At 39.5% G+C, this 19,567-nt stretch overlaps 4 protein-coding genes across 5 annotated transcripts in view; 2 read left to right on the top strand and 2 right to left on the bottom strand.

Moving 5' to 3' along the window:
• Positions 1-4,707, bottom strand: part of LOC129737579 (AP-3 complex subunit delta) — a 5,733-nt gene extending 1,026 nt beyond the window's left edge. The window contains exons 1-10 of the mRNA XM_055728739.1: positions 4,435-4,707; positions 3,780-4,308; positions 3,443-3,712; positions 2,504-2,577; positions 2,233-2,381; positions 1,008-2,167; positions 787-943; positions 581-721; positions 391-520; positions 5-38 (exon numbers count right to left, since the gene is read on the bottom strand). Coding sequence (XP_055584714.1) covers positions 5-38; positions 391-520; positions 581-721; positions 787-943; positions 1,008-2,167; positions 2,233-2,381; positions 2,504-2,577; positions 3,443-3,712; positions 3,780-4,241 — 2,577 coding nt within the window. The 5' untranslated portion in view covers positions 4,242-4,308; positions 4,435-4,707. The remainder of the gene's footprint in view (positions 1-4; positions 39-390; positions 521-580; positions 722-786; positions 944-1,007; positions 2,168-2,232; positions 2,382-2,503; positions 2,578-3,442; positions 3,713-3,779; positions 4,309-4,434) is intronic.
• A 732-nt stretch (positions 4,708-5,439) lies between these two features.
• Positions 5,440-7,968, top strand: LOC129752882 (uncharacterized). The gene is made up of 5 exons (XM_055748672.1): positions 5,440-5,574; positions 5,692-5,907; positions 5,976-7,139; positions 7,206-7,349; positions 7,417-7,968. The coding sequence occupies exons 2-5, from the start codon at positions 5,854-5,856 to the stop codon at positions 7,642-7,644; spliced, it is 1,590 nt and encodes a 529-aa protein (XP_055604647.1). The 5' UTR covers positions 5,440-5,574; positions 5,692-5,853; the 3' UTR covers positions 7,645-7,968.
• LOC129752872 (protein misato) lies at positions 7,738-9,734 on the bottom strand. The gene is made up of 3 exons (XM_055748662.1): positions 9,317-9,734; positions 8,044-9,246; positions 7,738-7,983 (listed from the first exon to the last, which is right to left on the bottom strand). The coding sequence occupies exons 1-3, from the start codon at positions 9,573-9,575 to the stop codon at positions 7,775-7,777; spliced, it is 1,671 nt and encodes a 556-aa protein (XP_055604637.1). The 5' UTR covers positions 9,576-9,734; the 3' UTR covers positions 7,738-7,774.
• Positions 9,735-10,231: 497 nt separating this feature from the next.
• LOC129751609 (sentrin-specific protease 1-like) overlaps positions 10,232-19,567 on the top strand; it is a 45,459-nt gene continuing 36,123 nt past the window's right edge. The window contains exons 1-2 of one of the 2 annotated variants that reach the window (XM_055747210.1): positions 10,232-10,622; positions 10,798-10,874. In XM_055747210.1, coding sequence (XP_055603185.1) covers positions 10,813-10,874 — 62 coding nt within the window. In that variant the 5' untranslated portion in view covers positions 10,232-10,622; positions 10,798-10,812. Of the gene's footprint in view, positions 10,875-19,567 lie in introns of both variants that reach the window. The other variant, XM_055747218.1, reaches the window with a different exon arrangement.

Raw genomic sequence — 19,567 nt, forward strand, 5'->3', positions numbered from 1 at the left:
TCGCCGTACGATGCCTTGAGCCCTCGTATTCCAGTGGACTGCAGAAAAAAAATTATCATTCAATTGAACTTTTTTTTCACTAATCAATTTGTTTTTTTTTTTCAATTTGAAGCCTCTTGGGTATTATTCAACTCTGAAGCTTAAAGTTGTTGTCTTTTGAATGTTATATATTTGTGAATGTTTCATATACAATGTTGTAAAAATGAGTAATACTGCTTGTAACATAAGTGATCAATCACGTTAAACTACTGATGGTCACTGAGTTTAACCTGATCATATAACCCTTAAACAAAATGGAATTAATGTACCTATATTATAACAAGTGTTCCAAACATAATACTACCATTTAAGGCTCTTTGATGGAGTTCAACTGTTGAATCAAATACTTACACATCCAAATCAATGTCTAATGCCCGATGGGGATCTTCCAGGTCGTCATTGGTTTTATCTTCCGTATCGGATAGAATTGCTCCTTCCGGTATCTCTACCACGGTATTTACCACATGCAATGGTTTCGGATCTGGAGATATCGAAAAAAGGTAAGCATTTGCCATGTAAGATGTACGCAGTTATTACTTACCATCACTATCTGATTCGCTTTCAACATAGCTGTGTTTGTTAGATTTCTTATGACGTTTCGATTTTTTGCTGGATTTTTTGCTACTTTTGCTCGACTTTTGAAGTTGTTGCTGCTCCATGAGATATTTGTCAGATCTTTTGGCTGCCAGACGAAAATATTATGGGTGAGTATTGTTGAAAAAATAATAATCCATGCGATAAACTTACAATGTATCTGAAGAGGCACATCGAGTGCAATTTCCGCAATCGGAATATCTTCGTAGTTGTCTGCAGTACCGGCTGAAAAGTCTGTAGAGCTTTTCTTTTTGGTAGGTTTCAGATAGTTCGGATTGTTTGTTTGCTCCAAAATTCTTGCCTCACGGATCTATTAAGATAAGAAACAAATTAAACCTTAAGCATATGTATAAAATTTGATAGTGGCTTCTTACTTTTTCGAGCTCTTCGGCAGTGTGTTCCACCTTTCGATAGGTGCGATGTTCTCCGTTGGTTTCGCGCTCCTCTAAGGTACCGCTGCCCCCGAACAAAGAGAACTTTTCATCTTCACTCGAATCGCTACTCTCAGTAGGAGGACTATTTATCCATTCATCTAGGTCCAGCCCTTCAGGAAGCTGAACTTTTCGCTGTGCTTTCGGTGCAACAGGATTTAGATCCCCCACAAAGAGTTCTTTGAACTCGCGAATCAGGTCAGACACTTCAGGTGGAATGGATGGTTTTCCAAGAACTTCATTTCCGCTCACAGCATCACTGTTGATATCCGTCAGTATATCTGTCGTTGTTCCATTAACACCAGTTCCGTTAAGCCGACTTTTCAGTAATTGGACCATCATGAAGGCTGAACTGGCTCTTTCCTGAACTTCAATATCACCGGAACTAAGATATATCGGTAAACCTTCCAAGAGCAAATCACAATATTTTCTTATATCGTTAAAGTTATCTTCTTCGAGACAATCATGCACCAGATTAGCGAAAAGTTTAGCAGCATTCTGTACGTAGACTGCTTGAATATGGCCTGGCACCTGACGGGGCTGAACCAGTATAGCTAAAGTTTCTTCAGGATTGTCCAAGTGGCTGCCAAATTCTCCCACAATCCAAGCCGCGGCATACAGCACTTCATGCATAGTACTGTTCTGAGTAGATATCGGGTAAGTGGAAAGCAAACCGGACATTTCGTTTACAGCAAACGTTCGAACTGCCTGAACACGAATTGCCACATCCAATAGCTGGCTAGCAATCACTTTGCCATGTTTCGAACCAGATTCCAGCTGGATAAGTTCTACCAACACTGTGAGATACCATTCAAAGTTGGTGACGTATTGATACGATCCTTGCGAGCAAATCTCGATAACCTTATACAACAACTCATCCCGATAGGCAGAACCTTCGGCGCGCTCCATGTGCCCCAATAATCGACGAACAATTTCCATGAGGTTTTTCTTACTTACCATGCCATACAACAAATCAAGTGCCCGCAATCTGATTGATTCATCCTTATCATCGAGACAGGCCAGAATCAGATCCTTATGTGTTTGCACACTTTTTGGATGAGTCTTGAGAATTTTTGACATTGCCAGCAGACCGAGGTACTTCACTGAAATTATATAATGCTTGTTAGATAATGCGTTCCAGAAAATGATTTTGGCAGTATGGTCTTACAATTTTGGTCTGAGTCTTCGATCAGTATACGTAATTTTTGGACGCACAATTGTATGGAAGCACTATGGTTGGGCATACCACTGCTGATGCTGATCAGTACCGCAATTACGGTGTTGATGCATTCATAAAGCAGACTCATAGCCGATGTGCTGCGGTTTGATAGAATAAAAAATAAATTATTTTGAGAACAGCAATAGTTCCATTCTAGCGTAATAACAACTACTTTCTAGGAAGATGTGGTTACGAAAACTAGCATAGAAATATTACTTGCCTATGGATCAGATTGGTCAACGGTTCAATGAGTTTCTTGCCTAAACGAGGTTCTAGCGGAGTCAAAGCACCAAACTGGAAAACAAATGATTTTGAATGTAGGTAATTACTGCATGATAGTGTGTAGCGTTATTTCTAAAATAAATACGATCTCTTAAATAACATTTTGATATTTTTGCTGGGAATGAATATTCTAGCGTCAATTCGTGTTTCTACGATTTTAAATTTGTTTGGTTACACTTTTGAACAAACGAGGTTCCACATATTGAGATGTCATAAATATAAGCAATCATTTAGTGGCATCAGCTTTTAATAAATTAAATTACAAAGCTAGTTACCAAAATGAGTGTTGAAATTACAGAAAAATGGCATAAGCTCCACTGTCAAAAATTATCATACCGAACAAAAGAGGTCGCTACAATAAAGTAACTTCGGAGCGTTCTTTCTCGTTTTTTCAATAATTTGTTACTATAATAGGCGCCCTGCTAAAGATTCGGTACATTCATTAGATGGCAGTATCGTTATTTCTTAAACCAAAACTCATTAGAAACATAGAATGATATGAGTAATGGATGCCTCCTCGAGGAACCAAATCATTTTTCCTCCAAACTCTAGCTGCAGGCAAGAACAAATAACCAAAATTTTCATATTTTTTAAATTTTAAAAGTAAAACATGTGGTTTTTTTGTGAAAATAATATCTTGAAAATATCAAATGAAACTGACTATAGCCTATAAATTTTAGTTTAAAACAATCTAGTCGATACCATTGGGTAGTCATAACGTAAATAAAATCAAAAAACCTTGAAATGAGCTCAATCAGAGGATGAGTAAGTTTTTTTCCCAGAGCCGGTTCGATTGCCGTCAGACTCGCGAACTGAGTGGGAAACGATAAACCGCATGAAGTGGCGTGTCTCAAAACTGAAATTTGTGAAAACTTACCAGTTTGATAATTTTTATCAACATCCAATTGTTGGTCGATGTAGTCATGAGCTTGAAAAAAATTGGTGCCAACGACAGATAGTTCTTCGGATTCTTCCGGGCAAGCTCACAAATGACATTGACTGCAGCAGACTGCACTCCCGGATCTGGATCCTCTAATTTCTCCTTAAGCTTAGGGAAGGCCGGCCGGAGTGCTTCCGGATAGCGCAAGAACACTTTGTACATCATAAGGACGGCTTTCATGCGTAGATACGGTCGAGTTGAACTCATCTGAAAGTAACGCATTGTTGAAGATTATTTGCCCACGCCCACAGTTCTCATTGAAAGTTAAGCTTACCAAAGTCATTATATCGTTTGCCAGATCCCTTGAAAGGTCGGTCGATATGAAACAACTCAACCCCGACAGGGCAACCCCCGCATCGAACTGATTCGTTGAGCTGAGGTCTTTTCGGACCATATTGGTGGTCAACATCAGTAGTTCGCTATCCGGGTGGAAGCACTGGCTGGCGGCCAGATAACCTATCCTTTTACAGGTAAACCTGTTTGAGCTCATCACCTCTATGATGTTGAAACCAGCCCAGGATATGTCATAACCGCACATCTGAAGGTAAGTCAATTTGGCCACAGCATTGGCTTTAACGTTAACATTGTCCTGGCGGAGTTCCTGTTTAATTTCCTCCATACATTGGGCGATGTATTTGGCCTCATTATCTTTATTGTTTCGTATTCCGCGGACCAAATCTGTGAGATTTTTATCAAACATCCGCTCGAAATTGCCTTTAACCTTCTTGAGAGCCATCTTTTTAGCCACAGGTGTAGTTGATATCTACGATGGTGACCTGGCAGGAACAGCTGGTAAAAATGCCCTGTGGATGAAAAGTAAACAGATAAGTGGGAGTAAAAAAAGCTATCTCGTTTCTTTCTGCGTAATGTACTTTCTCCCGATGCTGCTCTTTCAGTTTTCGTTCTTTCGTACCACAACCTCTTCTTACCAGGATTGTGTTCTTTTTTTTGCAGCAGATCCCAAATCCGTTTTCAAATTCCGTCAGCAAATAGCCGTAGTTTTTTGATCGTTCACATTACTAATTGTGACCAGCAATACCGATAGCTTCCAGTTTATTCTCCATTTGATCGTTTGATCAATATTTTAAGCACCGATTTGCGACAAATTGCAATAAACAGACCGAGAAAAACTACTACGATGCCACTGCAAACTCTCTCCTGCTATTTTCGATGATGGCTAATTTCTAGCTGATGTGTCAAAATCTGTTTACACGCTGAGAGAGTAATTAACGTTTTCTGTGTATTTTATATTCAAATCGTGGATACGTTTTTCATGAAGTCGTATAGTATTTTAATGGCGTAAACTCGGAAGCACCCTCGCTGGCTGAAATAGAAGCGGCAATCAAAGACATGAAATCTTGACCTGGCTGACGATATTGTTTTGCTCGACCAAAGACAACAAGACTTACAGAGCAAACTCGACGATCTCATCGGAAGCTCCAATAGGCAACAGGTCTCAAAGTCAATGTCACAGGATTAACACAGGAAATCCCTCCAGATTCATGATAGCTGGGCAACAAGTCCGAGAAAGTGAAGTGCTTCCAGTATCTTGGTGGCCAGATAACACTTGATGGTGGTACCAAAAAAGACATCGAGACCCGGATCAGAAAAGTCCGATTTGCGTTTGCGTGTCACGCCAGATCTCTCGCTGAACAACAATACGAATCTTCATCTCAAACGTGAAATCCGTATTGCTGTACGGGAGAACGGGTGCGAAACTTGGTATGCAGGATCATAAATACACCATCTGTGTAAAATTTCCGGATGTATACAATGGTGACATCTAGGGACGGGTGCTACAATCTTTAGTGAAGACACAAAAACATGTTCATATAACTTCATATTGTCGGTTCATTTTTATGGTAAACTTTCAAGCCTCAAGTATAAGTAAAAAGGACCATTTTATAGCAATTTCAGATAACGATCATGCATTGGAAGAGTAAGTAAATCGAAATTGATAAAATGCTTTCAAATGATTTAAATCTAAAAAATGCTTGAGAAGGCGCATATTGTATACAAAACATTAGGGTAGCTCTGATTAATAGATGGCGTTATAATTACTTATGCAGGTATTTGAAAATGTCTTTTATTGAAACATTTTAAACAAATGCCTACAAAGCATCCTTTGTGTTTTTTTTAAAAGAAACAATCTTAACAATTTAACAACACCTGTTACTGCTTAATAGGACAGCACATGCGCATAGCGATGCAATGGTTTAATTATGCCATAAATGTACTTTAGCTGCAAAATGCACTTGGCGCATGGGGCTTCGAATTAAAAAGGATCTACCTTCGTAGCAGTTCAAGACCTTCAAGACACAATAAACTGCACTGATTTTATAATCGTTATGTGCCCAGATAGCGATGATGAAGCACTGTCAATAGACGATTTTCCGGTTGAGGTGAGTAGATTGGTATTGGAATATGCTCCATAGAACCCTTTTTTTCTAAAAAAAAATCTCCTCAATAGATATTTGAGAATATAATATCCTATCTGGATGTAGAAGACCGGAAGGCCGCATCGCTTGTGAGTGAAAAATGGTCTCAGTATACATTTTCGAAAGCAGCTTTGGGGGATGTGGTGTTGGAAGTCAATTGTGCACAACTTTCTGCTCTGGAATATTGGAATGTGCTGAAGAATAGCTCACGCGGCTATAGGAACATTGTATTGAAGTTTGCAAGCGACGATGATGGTCATTTGATAAATGTACTGAACTATTTTCAAGACAGTTTAGAGTACCTCAGCATAGAGCAAGATCCGGATGCTCGTCTATTACATACTGAAGTTTCGTTTGAATACTTCATACATTTACTGAGCAACTTAATCAATGTAAAAGAATTGAGAATCAAAACCATACTGGAGATAGATGATTATCAATCGTTGGTGCTGCCAAAGCTGGAAAAACTAAAAACGCTTTGCTTATACAGTCGCTGCTTGGAAAAAGCTTGGATTGATTGGAGTATAGTAGCTCCAAATGTGTGTAATCTAGGAATACCCTTGGAAGATGGCCATGATGACTATCCACAGCTTTTGAGACGCTATAGAGCTCAACTGGCTAGTATTTCTGTGGATGCACGTTTTCTCGAGCGCAGCCAGCTGGAATTCTGTCAGGATCACTATCCTTGTCTTAGAAAATTTCGACTTCTCTATCCAATTGACAATTCATTTGTGAGCAGCGTAGTTGATAACTTTTTTGTTGATCTCAAGCGACTTACGGAGATAAGCCTCTTCAACAATTCGATAACAAAAAATACGATCAAAATTCTAGTTGAAAATTGTACACTGTTAAAGATCGTAAGTGTGGACGCCAACGAAGTTCCTCAGGACATGTTTATGATGTTATCAAAACTTCCACTTTTACACCAATTAATTTTGCACAAAATTACCGTTGAGCCATCGATGGTTATAGGTGCAGGTTGTTTTGTGTCCTTGAATCGTTTAACGTGTTTGTCCATCCGCATCAATACAGCTGATGCTTTCTTCGAGCAACTTCATCGTAAAATGCCCAACTTGACCATACTAGAATTGCTTGATCGATTCCGTTTTGGTATAAGCAACTTCAATCAAACGGATATAGTACCATCCATATGCAGACACCTAAAGCACCTGCATAAACTGGCACTAGTAGACTGGGTAAGTATTCTCGTATTTCTGATACTTGTTCGAATGATTTGCGATTATCAACATTTTTTTTGGCAGGCCATAATTGATGCATCAGTTTTCCGAAACTTGAACCAATTGGAAAACTTGAAGGACTTGACACTTAAATTTATAGGCCTAAATATGAATCATAAAATTCCGCCTTGCCAACGCGTTACTCGTTTGATTATGGATCTAGATTCGGTAAACACAAATCAGAGGTCCCTCCAAGTTTTGAATAAAAAAAAGCTAAATATGTTATGTTTTGCAGCTCACACAAACCGAAGTGATTCCGCCGATCAAACGCTATCCGTTTGAAGAGGTTATTGCTGAGGGATTTCCAAATCTGCAAACCGTCGAAATGCGCAAGCATCTGCTGTATAGGATCGAGGAATCAGAACGAGTGATTCAGTTGATGGGAGTAGAAATGGACAGATGCCGATTCTATCGAAAGACCCGATTGAAAATCTCTGACAAAGATTATACTGCATTATTGTGAGAAACTTTTTTAAATGACCATTTACGATATTCTCACCCTTTGAAGTCATAAGTTCGAAGATTTTCTTCTAAATAAAAGCAAGGCTTTCTCTAATAGTTTTTGTTGGTTTGAGAGAAGCTAATAAGTTCTATTAAATATCGTAATTGTCTTCGTACCTTTCCTTGAACGAGATCAACTGTTCGAGGTTCTCCAAATAATTCTCACGTTCTAGGCCGCTTTCGTAATAACGAGGTATTTTAGCAATTTTTATACGATTGACCTCCCGATGCAGACTATCCAACGTGTCTGCTAAAGTGCCCGAAGATTGCAAACTGGCCAGGACAGGTGCCGAATTGATTTCTAAAAATACAAAAATCTAGTAAACTACAAAATTCATTACACTGTTAAAAAATATCATACTCTGTTTGATTCCAAGATCAATTTCACTCAGAAAACCATCGAATCCAACTCGAGAGTCGAAAATTTCAACCGGAAATGGTAGCCGCACATTCATCGGAGTCGAGCAAGCAGTCACGTGAGCCATACTTGCGTGAAACTGACACTGATAGTACAGTTGAACCATTTCGCTAATCGTATCACATCGATAGGCGGCCATTCGTTGCTGTCGTTGAGCGGATTTGACTGTCGGTGGTCTTTTCAAACGATTTCGTGGTATTCCCCGAATCGATATAGACTGCGTGACGTAGTTTGTTCCAATTGTGCAATTTGGCGTCAGCGATGTAACAAGTGGTTCCTCTGCTTTGTCTAGAAAATCAATCAGATCTTCGGTGGTGCTCATAGGTATTGGCAATGCCATTGCACCAGCAGCCATGGATCTACCATATACCGTCATTTCGCCGCAAAGACTCGAAAGATAATTGCTGGGTGTTGGATTTTTTAATCGATATCGCAAAGATATAGTTTCCAGAAAACTTGCTATTAAGGCTGACGTATGGTACAGATTACTTTCTTCGTACGATGTGAATGGTAGTTTTCGTGGTTTATCCAAATCACGCCAACAGCGACCCATGGTCGATAGTGGAACGAAAAGCGAACAACACTCGATCAAACTGGAAACAGCTAATGCTGTATTAACAACCCTTATGGAGGCACCCATGACATTGTCAGCATTTTTATAGTTGACTACATGAGGAGGAATCGTGGGAAATGCAAGGCTTGTCTTTCCATACTCGTCCTGTAAGTGCAACAAAGTTTTGACTCCAATCCCTGCAAAACCATCAATGCAATCAAATATCGTCTGAAAACCTTGACATGCATCACACTCCTCTACGTATTGACGTATTTTATCTGTAAACTCGTCCTGGAATTCGAATTTTTCCCACACTTCCATTCCATTGGTGATCGTATCAAACTGATTTTCCTCATTCGAGTGACTGTACTCTCGAACTATATTCATACTCCGGGGGTGATATCGAGTATAGCTGAAGTCAATCCAATCCTCAACCGTATCCTTCAAATTGTAATCCTCTTCCTCATCTTCAGCTATTTCCTGACCGTCGACCGTCAAATCCTTTTGAAATTTACATTTCTGTACCGGATCCTTTCGGATGACCTCCACTTTCACCGGATCCCACCCAATTGCTTGAACAATATCGTTCTCATCTGAAAATGTTAGATATTTCTAAAGATATAGCGCATAAATTAAGTTTGAGAAACTGATCCAAAAATCTACCTTTGTTCCCGTCGCTGTAGAGGTCCCCATCCTCGGGCATAAACTTGAGGGTTCCTTTCAAATCTAGCAGCAGCAATCGAGGTGTAAAAGTCGTTTGCCGGTTGGCTGTTTGTCCCTCGCGAAACAAAACATCGTGGTCGATTTCGGATGGTTCTGCATTCGGGTCGTAGTTGAAGCCCGCTTCCTGAATGTTCCACCAGTGGGTGCCGATGTAGTTGGAATAATTGCCCAACTGGAACGTGACGATTTCACGTGGCATGTTCGTTGCAATACTGTAATTTCAATTTCGTTAAACGTGTTAATCCCTTTCAACTCACGGAATTTATTTTCACAAAATGTTCGACATGCCGGTTGAATGTAATTTATTTTTATTATTTTTGTTGGGTTGAATTTTTTAATGCGCGCATCGTAGGCGTACACATTTGCTTTTTGGAAGTCAAATTTGAGTAAAAATCTTTTAAAATGGCCCGAAACTAAAATCGTGTAACTTCAAGACTCCCGTAATTTCGGTTAATATACTATAAAATTTAATCAAAAATCGATTTTAATTTTTTTCTAATCAAACGAGATTTGTATAGGTATTACCGATTCATTCGATCTTTTATTTCGAAACCAGAGCTAAAAAATGACACCCTTTCTAATTTTTTTTATCCAGATGATTAATCTCTAAAGTGAAAATTTGTATTTGTACCTATAACATATAAATATTAATATTTAATATACATATGTTTTAGTTTAATGTTTTCAGTTTTCACTGTTTCACTTTTGAACATACAAAAAATGTATCCTTTCTTGTGAATATTAAAGCAAACTTGTCAATAGAGTTTAAAACTAGAGTCCAATTTGAAATTACCGACTTAATCGTGTGGGGCTGCCAGCGGCGAAATTGATCCCATTTTGGCGACTCGGATCTCGTCATTTTCGTTTCGCTGCCGCCGCCGTAAGCTCGAAATCCCGCTACCAAGCAAAGAAGAAACATTTTTCGCGTCGCGTTTTCTTTGAAAATAGTAATTTCTAGCAGTTTTATTCGGACGTGAACATTACGGATCGTTCCGGTCGACAGTACCCTCTGATAAGTCGGTATCGAGTGCAATGGAGCCGTGCTACAAGTACCGGAAACGGATTCTTTAAATGGTGTTAATTTTGTTGGGCTAGCTGTGTCTGCTGGCGTGTGGGTAAAGAGTGAGGTATCCCATTGAAATTTTGTGCTGGTTGAAGAAGACGCATCAAAAGACAGGGAAGACAATCGAGACTGGGTTGTCGGCTTCGTGCTACCGGCAAGACGAAGAAATCCGGATTGCCCCGTGTAAGAAATCAGTGTCATTCTATCGTCCCCTTCCATTTCCGTGTGCACGATCTATCTTCCAGAGCTAGCAAACCAGAAGTTTTCTATTTAGTTTATATTCCCATATTGTTTTCTAACTGTTTATTGCTACTACTGGATCTTGATCCGTTTTTCCCCGGTGGTTTGCGGAAATCAGTATCTGTGGGTCGGTATGTCGGTGGCGTCGATTGTATCCCGTGTCAGGCAATTTCTGGATGGTAGAAAGCGAAAAAGGTGAGCAAAAATCAGTGGTATCATTCTTGATTCCTTTGACCAGGGGTGCCAATATTCGATTTCAACTTGTCTATCCACACTGATAAATCGGTATCGATTTTTGAAAAGGGCCAATACGCCAAGACCTCTGTTTTGAGAAAAACGCAGTTGCAGTTTCAGAAAATAATATTATATATTGCCTATTTCACTGTATCTTATCGTTTTCCTAACTAAGTACATAAACTCCTTGAAAATAAGCATGATTTCATTCCGCGATAGGTAAATACATTTTTTTCGTGATTGTTACGTGAAAAATGAATAAATTGGTTTTTTTGACCCTTTTGTTTTCTCATTTTGTATATTATAGCCTTTTTGTTCGCGCGATGAAATTTAGAGGGGAAAAAACCTCGCCAGGTGAAAATTAAAAAATACTTTTGGCCCCGGGATGAAGATGGCGCAAAGAGCATCGTGATTGCACACTCGGAAAAAGTCTATTCGCCTTTTTTAAAGAAATCAAATTGAAATACACTGGAATTAAAAAAAATGATAAAGAATAATATTTTTAGATGTAAAATAGAAAGTTTAATACGTGTATGCTTGTAACTGGATTTGCACACAATTGGCGTACACGCCCTTTCCAAAAATCGATACCGAAATCATTTTACACATTTTACCCATTTTACCAAAAAAATCACCATCATGCAGCAAATAGGGGCTGTCAAACCAGTTTGTCATTTTTAAACACCATGCAGATTCGAAATTTACATATTATCCGAATCAGTCTGGATAAGAAAAGAGGTGGTCGTTTAGCCTAATGGCGAACGTCTTTGGCTTATAAGCCAGAGGTCCAGGGATCGATTCTCGCCACCCTGAAAATCTAAGTTAAGGGAATTTGATAAGTACACGAACAAATGAACACTAATACCACGAAATATAACAATGTAACGAAAATTGTAATCTCTACTGATTATAAAAGAATGCAAAATATCTCTAGGGAGTAGAAGATTGTAAATTCTACGGAGTATAAACCAAGGGGCTGAAGAAAACAAAAGTTTCCGTACCAAGTTTTCAGTCAAGAAACCCGCAGGAAGAAGAAAAATGAAACGAGTGAAACACGTATAGGGGCAACATGGCTTCCTCATTGCAAAAATTTCAACCAGAGGCAATTTTCTAATAATCCTTAAAATGATATCTGCGGCTCGGGAATGTCAATCAAAGGGATCTTTGGTAACATTAATAAATTATGGTTGGGCACAAAATGCAGAGGGTTCAGCATAATCCTTGTTAAAATTGATTCTAAATCTGCAGTATGACAACAACAGATGCGTTTGGCAACCAAAATGTTACCCTATTTCGAGTCTGTTATGGGATGAAGTGTTTAATTTCGGGAACCACACTGACGTTCTGGTACCACACGCTAACTTTTGGCTACCCCTTAAAGGCGTAAAATTGACCCGTTATTGAGAACCCCCACGATCTGTCAAATAAAGGGTCATTTTATCGGATCAATATTACCCCTTATTTCGAAAAGCTCGATTCCCTGCAAAAGGGGTTGTTTTGGATGTTGTCAAATCCAAAGCGTTATTTTTTGACCGGTTAACTGATAATGGTGAGAAAAATTGTAAGTATTTGATTCTTTGCTTTTATTATATTTTCCTTAAGAAACTATTTTTTTCTGATTTTCGTTTCAGCGCTGCACAGTTCCGGATGAGTGCGACGATCCGGATGAGTGGGAAGATGATGGATAAAATCCGAATCATGGTGGATTTATGGTAAACAAAAATACAAAATTAATTTAACATTGAAACTTTGCTATCATATGAATAAACCAAATGAAACATGATATTTTGTTGTTATTTATTTCCCAGTAAGCAGCTCCTGAAATCGCATACGGAACCATTTGAAATAAGGGGTAATTTTGACCCGTTACAATCGTTTGAAATAAGGGGTTTTTGATCCGCTACAAGCGTTATCAAGCTGAGTACCCCTTAAAGGGTAAAGGGGCTTTATCCGGAAAAAGGAGTTCTCCCAGTCTTATTCAATAACGGGTCAAAAGTATTCGTTAAGGGGTAGCCAAAAGTTAGCGTGCAAAAATTTGGTACGGTGCGTTTGTATGCGATTTGACAGCTGGTTCAGTCCTCTGGTATAAACAGATCGGTATCGATTTTTGAATACGACGAATGCGCCAAGACCTTTGTTTTGAGAAAAACGCATTCCAAGTTTCAGAAAATAAAATCAATTTCCTATTTAGCTGCGTACAATCATTTTCCCTAATAATTCGCTAAAATGATTTCAAATTGATTTAATTTCATCACCCGATCGATCAATATAGCTTTTCCGGACTAATTACTTAAAAAATAAATAAATATAACTGTGGGCCCTTTTACCACAGACTGGTGCTCTCATTTTGTTCATTCGCCAAATTGGAGCGCCCTTTTGTATTGCAGAATGACTGTTCGCCTTTTGGATCACTCATTAAAGACGCAATATTCAAGCAAATTTCGGCTTGGAAGCGGGTCCGAATGATCACATTAACACATTAGCACATTCAACGATCTTATAAATGCTGATTTGTGCTTCTTCTCGTCCTGGGAAAACAAATTTCACAACTTCAATGCCCTTTTTCCATCTCGAAATAACTATTGGCCCTTTTGTTCGCGACGAAATTTTGAGGGGAAATGGGCGAATGAACTGTGGGATTACACACTCATAAAAAAACCTATTCGCCTTATTTAAAAAATTAAATTTAACTTCACTAAAATAAGAAAAATTAAAAGGAGATCATATTTTAGGATGTAAAATAAAGAGTTTAACGCATTTATGTGATTATCTGGATTTGTTTACAGTTGGCGCATTCGCCGTATTCAAAATTCGATACCGAGATACGCTGGTCATATACTCTCTGTTTGTTTGTTTGTTTATTTTATTTAACGACCATTTAACAGCTTAGGTCATTCTGGTCGGTTAGAATTACGATATACAAAATTAACAATTGAAATTTTACTGTACAGGTTTGTTTCTTTTAAATATTTCAATGTGTTTGTTAGTGATGCCATGTCGTCGCCAACAGCATGGTATAGCTGGTCAGATACGTTGCATTCCCTCCTTTCTTTCTGGTACATTCTGCAGTCGATTAGAATGTGCTGAACAGTAATTGGTTCTCCACAGGTACGGCATGGATCCTCGTCGGTTCTTGTCATCAGGTGTCCATGTGTCAGAGTACAATGGCCAATACGGAGACGGGTGATATCTCTGCTGTCATTCCGGTTCAATATTCGAGACGTTGACCATTCTTTCGGTGTTGCTTTTATCCGTCTTAACTTGTTTGAGCTTGCATACCATGTCTGGGCCCATTTCTGTTGTAGTTTTTGATCAACAAGCCTTTTGAAATCGGTTAATGGGATTTGAATATCTTCAGCAGCGTTTAAACAGGATGCTGCGTCTCTGGCTCGTAGATCTGCATGTTCATTGCCTTGTACTCCCACGTGAGCCGGTACCCAACACAGCTCAGCGTTATTTCTGGCAATCGCTCTCCTTATTTCGACAACCCATGGATGTATATACTCTCTGTAACTGGACTATAATACACTGAACCTCGAAAATACCCAAACTTGAGAACTTTCCCCGCCAACTCGAATGAAACTCCCTCCCTACAGGTTTGGCTTATGGTGGCTTAGTCCAAAGTTAAGCTCTTAAAGGGGAACTCATCCCCCAAAATCTGATACCGCAATAAAATGCAAATCAAAATAAAAAAAAATACTGCAGGTACAGGAATCACACCGATACCTGCAATGGCACTGCGATTACCATCACAGGATGCTAACCGCTCGGCCATCGAAGATTTGTTGAGAGAGGCAGCTACATCATCGTGTATGCGAGACTTTCTGCGAACGAAGCGGGAATCAAAGTAATCCCCAAAAAAAAAAACAGTTCTCCGCTTTGAACTTACCCCCCAAACCTAAATCTGCCACGATGGAGGTAATAGAATCAGATTCGCTTACAACTAAAACCCCCCAAAAAAAAAGTTCTTCGCTTGAAGGACAAGTTTGGCTTATTTTCAAGCTGTGATTTTTTCACAAACTTGAGTTGTCAATATCGAACTCAGGTTTGGCGGGTGGCAGTTCTCAAGTTTGGGTATTTTTTATTTTCAGTGTAGGAGCTAGTCGATAAAGCAGTTCCGAGTCGTGCTAAAAACAGCATCATTTTTCTCAATCAAACTGGTCAGATTCACGCTTTAACATCCAAAGTAGACACCCTCGCTAACTTTCAGCTACTCAGTTCAGAGTGACGGCTACTCAGTTGTCGCCAAAACCAAGGTTATTTAATTTACTATATACCCGCCTTGGCCAAAACCGCACCTACTCAGTTCTGACTAAACGGCTTTTACTCAGAACTGATTAACAGCCCTTTTCGCGACAACTGAGGCATACACAGAAAAAAATCTGAATCCTTAACGTCACTGAAATTGAAAACCTTTATTATTACATGACATGGAACGCGATTTATTTATGTAAATTTACAAAATAAAAAAGGTTGAATCCTTAACAGCACTGAATTCTAATGACACAAATATTACTTGACAAGGAATGCGATTATTTGATGTAAATTTACATCACATATGATGTAAATAAAATGAAGCGTCACATACGACGGAGTTTTCAGTGCGTGTTGAATATTACACGTCTTAATATTTTACATGTCTTCCAAATCTTACACGTCTGTTGAAGATTACAGATGTGTAATATTCAACTCGCACTGAAAATTCCATCATATGTGGTGCTTCTTTTTCGTTACATCATATGTAACAGGAGGTTTCTTATGGTCGTCGCCACAAATGAAAAAACGAAGACATTGGTTCACATTTTACAATAGGCCACTTTTATTTTGACCCACCCAAGCTCCTGACTATTCTGGTCATTTTGTTTGGAGTGTAGTTTTTTGCACTTACGGTTCTTGTCCGACTGGCACCTTCCTGTGAACCATGCATGGTCCCACTGTCGGCCTCGTACTTGCCTCCGAGACGCTCGACCGCCTGGCCATGTTGCTGCTGCTGGCATCGATTGCGACGCACGGAATTGCCGTACATGATGTTATTGTTGTTTGGCTGCTGGTACAGCACTTTCCACACAGCCGGTGGTGTGGCTGGTATCGCACCGATGGCGCGCACGACCTTGCCGTGCCGGATGTTGTTGCTGGAGTTGTTGTTGTTCTGCTGCTGGTGCAGCATCTCCCAAGTAGCCGGAGGTGTGCCTGGTATCGAACCGATGGAGCGCACGACATTGCCGTGTCGGAGGCTGTTGCTGAAGTCGTTTTCCTGCTGCTGGTGCAGCATTTCCCTGGCTGCCGGAGGTGTGAGCGTTCCATGTTTCTGTTGTGCACTTTTTCCGAGGGAACTTTTGACGTGCTGGCTCCGAAGTCAGCGATGATGGAGTGGCCATCTGTGCCACGATCGCCGCTTCTGTCCTCCGTGGGGATGCGGAACAAAAGCCCCGAACCTTTCTCCAGACCCGCAGGCCCAAAAGCCTCCGCACTCGACCGAGCACCCCCTTTCTTTCTTAATTCTTCTCCAAAAACTGCACGCTATTTTTTTTTAACTCAAAATTAAGTAGTTTTGGTTCAAAACAGCACTTCGGTGGCATCCCTCAACTTTGAGTATGACTGGGCAATAGCAAAACTAAGTTCTGATAGGCATACTCAATACTAAGTTCGGCAGCCGAACTCGAATTTATCCTTTTTTTTTTCGAGGGTAGCTTATTTTCAGGAAATTAAAGGATGATTTAAATTTGTTGTACCCGGATGTTTGCTGTTCCGGTACATTGCATTGCAATTACAGAGAGGTGGAAAGTTTTGACACTCCCGGTCAAAGAAAACATCCGGATGTTACTTCCCACGGGAAGTAAACAACATCCGGAAGTTTCCGGACATTCCAAGCCGCTCACCATATGATGACAATGACGGACAGAATTTTACGCTGACACGGTGAACATGCATTTCATTATGAATTTCCTTCATAGTGTTCCGGTAATTGTTCCGGAACTACAAAATTTTGCGACGTGTTCGTTGGGTGCTGTTCCGGTTCGAACTGAACTCGCTAAGTGTTTTCAGTCCAACAAAGAGAGTTCAATTTTTAGTTCATAAGGTCGAACTCAGCTTTGATCCCTCGCCGAAGGAAAAAAAGGGATCAATTTTGAGTTCGCAGTTCGAACTCCGTTTCGGTCCATCCCAAGGAGGAAAAATGGTACTTAACTTTAAGTTCATAGAATCGAACTACACAGCAAAAAAATTCTAAAAGTACACGGAATCTAAAACACGAGTGATCTATTTTTTCTTGAGTGTAATTACAAAAAGATGTAATTTTAAACTTCTTTCGATGTAATATTAGTCTATTTTCCAAAATTGAATAGAAATAAACTGTTTTGATTTAATTTTAAACTGCGTCATGCAAAAATAACCGGTCAATGAAAGTTATATCACAAACAGTGTAAAATTATATCTGTTTGATTTAAAATTGAATACAAATATTTAAATTGTGCCTTTTTATATTTCAAGTTAGTTTGCGCGTCGGGCATAAAGTAAACAAGTCAGAAAATTATTCGGAAACGAGTCATTCAAAGGCCTAGCTACAGGAGCACTTTAAGAGTCTTTAAAGTAGTAAGTTTATGATACGTGAAGTGAAGAATATGGTTGAAACTGATTAGTTTTCTCTCCATTACAGCAAGGTCAGATTTTTCGCAGCGGCTGAAATCCGGCCAGTGATTATCCGGAGAAACTTTTGTCAGAACAATTCAAGTGCGCCAGGATGCTGACCGAAAAATTATGATTTCCGGAACCATTCGAGGATGTTGATCATGCTGATTCGAAAATCATCCCCGTGCTGGGAATCATCGGATGCAACAACAATATCAGCCTGACGCTTTCCGAATGGTTTTTTTATGTTCAGTTTTGAAAATAAATGTGAATTAAAAATGATACATGCGGCGTATTTATTCAAGACAAAAGCAAAAACCTTAATATTTAGATAAAATATCAATATTTACGATAGTAAATTTTAAAATTTACACCCCTGTGGATTTTTACACGACGGCTTTTGTAATCCAATCTCGTGCATTGATTTCGATCTAAATTTAAACGCCTCAAAAATTACATCCTCGAAAAAAATACACCGTGATAGAATTTCACATCAAAATCGATGTTCCGTTTTCGTGCATCGTTTTCGATCTAAATTTACACGATTTTTTCTTGCTGTGTATGGTTTGAACCCCGGTCATACTTAATTTTGAGTTAAAAAAAAGAGCGTGTGACCTCCGGAAATATTGATCAGAGGTGCCAGGTGTCCTGATTTATCAGGATTTGTCCTGATTTTCGAGAGACCGTCCTGATTTTTCAAAAACTCTCGAGTTGTCCTGATTTTTGAAAATTTTTCCCTAAAATGTCCTGATTTTACCGGCAGGAACCTCAAAGGCCCCCATTACAAATGCAGTTTCGTCAGAATCAACTTCCCAGCCGGGATTGTTTAAGTTGACTGACATTCTAAATGGAGTATTTTCATTTTTCAACGTTTCTGAATCCATCAGAAGCATTGTAACAACAATGCTTCCTGTAGTAAAGACATTTTTGAAGCAATTGATGCAAACTTGGCCCCTCATTTCAGTGTTTATCTCTCTCGATGGCTAATTTAAGCCGAAAGGTCGGAGATATCACTGTTTTACAGTGGAATTGTCGTAGTATAATCCCTAAATTGGATCCGTTCAAATTTCTTCTTCATGAAACAAATTGCGATATTTTTGTGTTGTCCGAAACTTGGCTTTCTTCTCAATCTAACATCTCATTCCACGATTTTAATGTCATACGTCTAGACCGCGACGATTCTTATGGTTGGGGATCAATAAGCACCACTCCTTCTATAGAATCCACCTCCCTTTATCAGGAGGAATTGAAGCTGTTGCATGTCATATAACTATAAGAGGTAAGGACTTATGCATTGTCAGTTTGTACTGGCCTCATAGAGTTGCAGCGGATCGAAATTACCTAGAGGACCTGTGCTCAGTACTTCCTGAGCCAAGGTTGATCCTGGGTGACTTCAATTCACATGGAACTGTTTGGGGAGAACAAGTTGACGATTGTCGTTCTACTCTTATCTATGACATTTGTGACAGTTTCAATTTAACAATTTTGAACACGGGTGAAAAACACGGGTACCTAAACCTCCTGATTGCATGCAAGATTGGCTACCAAACAATCTCACCTCAAATTAGGCTCTTCCAACTTGCAAATGTTGGTAGCGGCTGCTCGATTGGTTTGGCGCGAGAATGAGCATCAAGCCATCCAGCGAAGGTTGGGCGCCTTTGTAAAAGCCCGTTAGTGTTAGAATAGTAGCCTTTTGTCAATCGTCGTGAGACATCTAAACTCGTCGCTTAAAATTATAAGGTCGGGTACCTTCTATAAAAACCCAAGTTAATGTAGTTTACGATAGAATATAAGTCGTTAAAGTTACGCCGTGCTGTTTTATTTCGGGAGTGATCCGTAAACCCCATATCGAGGGAAATTAAAACCGGTTATCAAAGTGTTGGGTGCGCCCATCACCTTCCCATCAGCCCACAGTGATACCCATTGATCGAGCAGAAATAAGCTCAGCCCCGAGCTATTCGAGGTAACTTCCGTCATCCCCAAACATGGTCCTTCGAACCGGATGGATAAGGATTCCGATGCTGTGA

The sequence above is a fragment of the Uranotaenia lowii genome, chromosome 1 (genome assembly GCF_029784155.1).
Source record: "Uranotaenia lowii strain MFRU-FL chromosome 1, ASM2978415v1, whole genome shotgun sequence".
In the NCBI taxonomy this organism is placed as follows: domain Eukaryota; kingdom Metazoa; phylum Arthropoda; class Insecta; order Diptera; family Culicidae; genus Uranotaenia; species Uranotaenia lowii.